This window comes from Hyperoodon ampullatus (genome assembly GCF_949752795.1).
Source record: "Hyperoodon ampullatus genome assembly, chromosome: X".
Classification (NCBI taxonomy): Eukaryota; Metazoa; Chordata; class Mammalia; order Artiodactyla; family Ziphiidae; genus Hyperoodon; species Hyperoodon ampullatus.
The window spans coordinates 6,912,855-6,919,469 of NC_136913.1; the positions used below are offsets into that span (position 1 = coordinate 6,912,855).

The following is a 6,615-nucleotide window of genomic DNA, read 5'->3' on the forward strand; positions in this document are numbered from 1 at the left end:
GACGTGACCAGCCCCAAGTAGCGCAGGTGCCGAGGCTGAGAAACTTGGTCCTGTCTTGGCTCCCAGCCTGCTGGGCCCTCGGGTGATAAAGGCCCGACTTTGCATTCCACGGGTCTCCGGGGTCCCAGTGGCCCTATGTTGTTCCCCTAAGATGTCTAGCTTTTGGATTCATGCCTGCACTTGGAATTGCCATGAGCTGTAGGGCAGGTGGCAGTGGGCTGGCTGGCCAGATGTCAGCCCGGCCCCCAAATGTGTGCTCAGGCGTGATTTGCCCTCTGCCCTGCCATGTTGGTGTCTGGTCTGTGACACCCGCCGATGGCTGTGGCCACCCCATTAGTTCCTAGCATAGCCCTCGACCTGGCTATTCCCCTCTGTCCTGTTTGCCTGGGGTTGGTTGGTCATATGCTCAGATGTTAGTCTGTCGTTAGAGATGCTCTGAACCCTCTCTACTGTGTACCAATAAAACCTTGTAAAAAGTGGGTGGCAGGCTGGATTTGGTCCATGGGCCGTTTGCCATCCTCTGCTCTAAAGGCGTCTTGTGTCGTGTCTCAAGATAACAGGAGCTTTCTCTTCCCTTCCAGGTGTGTGTCTTAGATCTGCGAAAGTAAACACGAAATATTTTAGAAACAAGAAGAGAATTCTAACGGACCAGCAGTGAATGTGTGGGGTTGTAGCACTATTCAAACACAATTCTGTCAGCTCCAAAACTGTACGAACTTGACCTTAGAGTGTACTTTGAAATCAACTCATCCCTGGCCACAGGAGTCTCTATTTTTTTGTAATCTTTATCAAGAAGTTTAAAACAAAAACATACACACAGTCATATAAAAGGGGGAAAGAATGGTTTCCACCTGGAACGTTCAGCCTGGGAAGCATGAAGCCACCAGCTAGACGGTGCACGGTTTGGTTCCCATCCAGAACAGGCTCTGATGGCTGAGAGGAAAAGAAAGAAAAAAAAAAAAAAAAAAAAAAACTGTGCCAAAAAGAAAAAGGAAAAAAATGCTGTGATAAACCAAAATGGGGGTGGGGAACTCCTCATGTGGTGGGTTTTTGTTTTTTTTTTTTCCTCAAAATTTGGACACTACAGTTACTCTCACAAGGATGTTCAAAGACCAGTTTGTACGGATGAAACGGGCAACTTTGTAATCCCAACACTTTCTATTTTCTAGACTCTTTGTCCCGTGGTTTTTCTATGGGCTGGAATCCTGTCGTCTGGGGGCCTTGGGTCTGAGGTGGAAACTGTTTTGGGTTTGTTGCTTGTTTGCTGATGTCGCCGCCCCCTCCACCTCCTCCCTTCCTTCGTGGTCTTGGTTGGCATCACCCCCTCACAGAGTCTCTGACGGGCGGGGCTTTCTCGCCCTCCCCGCCCCACACTCTCTCCGCCCCTTTCCTCATAGTTGCTTCCCATCTTAGGTCTCAAGGGCACTTTTGGCGCATAATAAGTGCTTTATGTAAGAAGGCAGGGCAGGGGGACTTTCTACAGGAGGAAAAAAAAAAAGTGACTTATAAGAGAAAGAGCCCAGAGTATTTTTGGAGAAAAAAAAATATTTTTATGTTAAAACAATTTTAAAATCCTAAAATGGCCATCAGACATAGAGAGCTTTGTGTGATTCATATTTAAAAACAAATAAAGTTTAGGAAGACACAGGCAGGGTCTGAGGTGGCTTGTTCCCTTTACCTTCAGCTTCTCGCGAGGCAGTAAAGACTCTGTGGGAGGGGGCCAGCTCTGGGGTCGGCGCTGGGGCTCTCCTACGGCCACAGAGGAAAATCCGGGCCCTTCCAGCTCGAAGACGACCCTGGCATTTTTCAGGGTGTGTGGACCGTATAGTAGCCGGCAGGAGAGACCCGGAGAAGCGTGCCTTCGGAGCCGAGAAGCGTTCCCAGGACCAGCGGTGTTGAAGGGGCCATCCCAGCCGTCCACTCGGCAGGATGCCGCCTGGCATCGTTCAGGCCACAGGGCCACCTGTGGTCCCCCCACCAAGAGCACCTCGGCCGGTCCTTGCGCAGCTGACGGGAGAGGCTCCAGGATCTCACTGGGTCTGATAACGACAAAAAAGAACAGGGAGAGAGGTTTTCGGTCCTGAAGGTGAATTCCGTAGGTAGAGTGTCACTAATCATTTCTGTCCTGTTCATAGTTTCTTCCTCTTGCCACGGAGGAGGAGCAAGGTTTTCCTTTTGTAATAATGAATCTTTTTACTGTTTTTAAAAAATTAAACATGGCTTTGTGTTCCTGGAGGAGCTTCCTTTCATTGGATCCGGTGACCTTTGTACTTTGTTGTCATAACCCGACGCTGACCCATCTTTTCAATTAGCAGCGGGGGAAGCCGCGGAACACGGGGCCTCTGGGTTCATCTGTCTTCCTGCAGGCAGAGGCCGGGGTGGGTCAGGGGGCCGGGCCCGGGGGGCTGGCGGCAGGCAGGGTACAGCCGTGTGTGTGTTCCAGCAACAAGGCCCGTGGTTACTTGAGGGTGCTGTCTGTCCGTGGAGGCAAAAGCTAACGGGCAGAGCAGACCAGGCCCTCCTGCAAAACTTGGATTGTCCGGGGACCAGCCCCAAAAGCCAGCGTGCATTCATCTTTCTCGGATCGTTAATGGGCCTCCATGGATCTGTGAGTTCTTCAGGCCCCGTCTGTAGGAGACCAACAAGCGCTCTGTTCACGTATGAGTCGAGCATTTTATTCCGGATCTGTTACCTAAACGCTTGGCCTCTAAGAAGATCAGCGTTCTCCGGAGTCTCCACTGCCATCTGTGAAGATGGCAGACATCCCCGGGTACACTGGTAATTGCCTGCCACCGAGAAGTTACTGGGTTTGAGGTGCAGTTTGGGGGGATCTAGACGAGCACCATCCGGACCCCCTCACCTGATGAAAATGGGTCACGTCTACAGACATCAGCTGTCCAGGGTCAGGACACAGTTTGTGTTTGACAAGCCAAAGCCTGCTGACGGGTGAAGACAGTCGGTTCACGATACGATCCTCACTGGACGGTCGGTACCCAGGGTCTCCAAGTGCTGACTTTAGCCTCTTGGTAAATCTGAAGCAGTTGGGAGTTGCCGGGTTGGAGCCGAGGGCTGTGAGGCCCCTGACACGGGGGCTTGATCCCGGGCCTGGCAGTGACCTGAGGCTGAGGAAGGCAGACCATCCGCGTTCCTGGCGTCCTCGGCCGGCCACTGAGAAGGGGCCTCCCAGGGGCCCCAGGGAGGCAAGACGAGGCAGCCAGCGCGCCTGGAACCCCATTCCCACTCTCAGCAGGACGGCAGCCGTGCCCTGAGCCGCAGACGCTGCCCACCAGCTGCACCGTGCCAGCCAGCGCTCAGCGGACACATCCCTGTCATCGGTGCCCCGTGGCTCGTGTTAGCGTTGGACGTCGTTTACAGCTTCTAACACTTGGAAGTCAATGCCTCAGTCTCAGTGACCAAATGGGACCTTGATTCTGAAAGCAGGAGTCACACAGCGATCCTCCCCGGAATTTTCGGTTGGGTTTGCGGTGACTGAGAACTCATTCTGCGCACACCTGGGCAAGGGATGCGGCCCCACGGGGCACGTCTGACCCCACATGACACCCAGAACGCGACGCTCGTTTTGTCTTTCTAAAAATAGATCTTGGAGCCGAGTGAAGTGCACTTTGTCAAACATAAGGGTCTGCTTCTGTTCCTTGTAATTTTTCTCTCTTAACCTTCTGTTCCACCTTTTTTTTTTTGTCGTGTTTCTTGTCAAATGCAGAATCTTTCCTTCCGCCGCTCACTGAGGTTGTGAATTCTGGCTTCTGCGGTTTTTATTGTCTGTGTCAGACGTGCAGCCAGATGTGCTCCTGCCCGCGTTTTCCAGGCTCTGTTCCATCCACACGGCCCCCGTTTCGTTCTCCGTCCGCCCCTCACCCTCACGCGCTCCCAGAAGGAGAATCACCTTGTGCGTCGTAGCTCATTCGTTCCAAGAGAGAATCAACAGATCATATTCAGTGTCTTGAATAAATTGCTCTATTTTGATAGAGAACTTGGTGGGTGTGCTTTCTTCGTCTTGGCCGGCACCTCTGGGGCCCACGCTGACACCCCTGAGCGTAGACGGAGCTCTGTGTCTTCTCCAGCAGAGAACAGCGGGAGGGCCGCTTTCGGGGTCGCGACGGCAGGAGGGTCAGCTGCCCCGTTACGGTATAAAGGGAGCGTGCTTTTTAGTACGTTTCCTTTGTGTTGCTGTGTTTCAGGCTGGCTGTTTTAGAAAGTCAAAGCGGATGAATTTTCTCCTGTCAAGTGGGGTTGGTTTGCTGGGAGTTGCAGTTCAAGGGTGAGCTTTGAGTAGTTAGCAGAACCTAAGGTGGTGGATATTGGTGAGCGGACACCGGGCACGATGCACACAGACATCTGGAAACGTGGACCGGAGTCTGCTCCGTGCCAGCCCTGGCCAGGTGTTCCCAATGATGCCACTTTCATCAGTGGACGGATGTGACATAATTGAATTGAACCGCTGTCCCCGTGGTAGGCAGACGCAGCGAGACGGGCTGCGTTTGGCTGTACACGTGAGTCACAAAAGAAGGGCGTGGTGCCATTTCCTCTAACCCCAACTTGATCCTGGGCTGGAACAGAGCCAGGGGCTGGCCCCTCCCTTCCTCTCTCTGCCCCGGTGTTGTCTGGGGTTCAGCCTTGCCTGGTTTTGTTTTTCTCTTTTTTAAGTCTTGCCAAGTTGACCAAGCGTGTTCCCACATGGTGGATTTGGGGTGAAGCTCCGAGCACCCCAAGCCCTGCTGCTAAAGCCACGGGGAGGCCCCGGGGAGACCTTTGTAGCAAACACAGTGGGCTTGCACAGCGTTGGGCAGAGCTTCCCGGGGTGGATGCGTGTGGGACATGGGCTTTGGTGGCTTCGGTAACGATGCTGGTGGCATAGTCATAGCTTCGAAGGGGGTTCTTCGTGCTGTGAAGGAAACTGGGTTGAATCCAGATTGTCCAACTTTCATCTTCAGATGCATGGTGCCCATTGCTGCAGTGATTCTAAAAATGTTTTGTCCGTTGAGGCTCCCACTTTATTTCGGGAATCCAAGTTTCCCCTCACGGCGCAGAGACCTGTTTTTTTTTTTCAACTGCCCACATCTGGGTGCTTTTCCTAAAGGGCCTTTGAGGTGTTCTCTATATTCACGGAAAGGTTTCTGTGCACCTGTGGATGCTGGTGGTGCTCACTGTTGGTGGAAGCCTGGACATCACTTGGTGAGATGCATGGAAAGGGCTGGGAGAGGGTGGGAAGCAGATAACGTACCCTTACAAAAAGACTCAGAATTGGGTGGAATGTTCTTTTTGTTTTTTTCTTCCAGTCTGGCTCCTTTTTCTCCCAAGTGTCTTCATCCATTTGCAAGGTAAGCAAAGGAAGACAGCAGCTCCACCTGGAGGACCACGTGGGGGGTCGCGGGGAGGGGACCCGTGATGCGGGAGGGCGTGGGGAGCCTCGGGGTGGGGGGCGGGCAGGGGGGTACCCATGGTGGAAGGAAGCAGGGACTGTTACAGTATTGCCTTCTCCTAAAACTTGAAGTTAATCCTCTGGGGGATAGGGTCTCCTATTAGGAATATCCTTACCCTCGAGCAAAGTTCTTGAGAGAAACGCCACCAGAAACACAACTGTAAACAACGAAGAGGGTATCTTTGGAATAGGGGGAATAAGTAGCTTCATTTAAACGTTTCTTAAGGTGTGGTAAACTGGCCAATAAGTTGAAATCAAACAGAAGCCACCTGATCCGAGCAGGCTTATCTTCCCACCCAAGCTACACTCCCAGCTACACCTGTCACATCCCGACTCCTGGCTCTGGGTCCCATTTCCCTCCCCTTTTTAAGAACCTTCCCATCTCCCATCACCATCGGTTCCTCTCCCCTAGGTCTTTCCCCTTACCGTCCCAGCTACCGTCTACAAAACAATAACAGCAGCCCCTGCAGCAGCCAGCCTTACAGGGAAATTGCTTAAGGCCAGGCGTGGTCTGTCGTGATCTGCTGTGCTCGTTTGTTTGTTACTCCCCGGAGGAGTGACTGATAGCATCTCTGTCTCTGATGCTCATTTCTGTCCCCAGTGCCCAGGTGTAGCTTAGGGCGTGGCATGTAGTCCCGTGAAGGTATCCACTCACCGTCTCAGTCTGCCTCCATCCCAATCAAAACCACCCTGCCAGCTGCAATGCTGACACCCCATCTACTGAGAGAGGTCACTTTAACCAGACACTCACAGCAGCCTGGGTTCTCAGGTGCAAACTCTGAACCTGACTGTGGCTAATGTAAAGCCAACAGAATGGGTGAGGAGGACATTGAGCGCCTCGGGGGCATCTCTGGAGAACCAGGCTTGGGGGCCGTGTTCAGCTGCAGGATCGGGCCCATACACATAACACCGGGCACAGACACAGCGGTGGGAGCTGCCCACACCTTGATACTGGACACTGGGCCGGCCCCTGAAAGCACACCCCGGATGCCTTCCAAAGCAGACGCACCAGCTGCCGACCCCTTTCCAGCAGTGCTTCTGCACGGCCCATTGCCTTGGGCACCAGCTTCCAACTTAGACTTGGGACACGAATCATTTTCTGCCAGGCCCATAGCTTGCTCTAGCTGCGAGGGAGCCTGGGAAAGTGAGCAGCTGGCAGCTTTGCTCTAGAGTGG

At 53.1% G+C, this 6,615-nt stretch overlaps 1 protein-coding gene across 2 annotated transcripts in view; it reads left to right on the forward strand.

Moving 5' to 3' along the window:
* Positions 1-2,233, forward strand: part of TBL1X (transducin beta like 1 X-linked) — a gene marked incomplete at its 5' end in the record, with an annotated part of 51,560 nt that extends 49,327 nt beyond the window's left edge. For both annotated transcript variants that reach the window (XM_079728258.1, XM_079728257.1), the window contains one exon: positions 582-2,233. In XM_079728258.1, the coding sequence (XP_079584384.1) occupies positions 582-608 (27 nt within the window). In that variant the 3' untranslated portion in view covers positions 609-2,233. The remainder of the gene's footprint in view (positions 1-581) is intronic.
* Between the last annotated feature and the right edge of the window lie 4,382 nt (positions 2,234-6,615).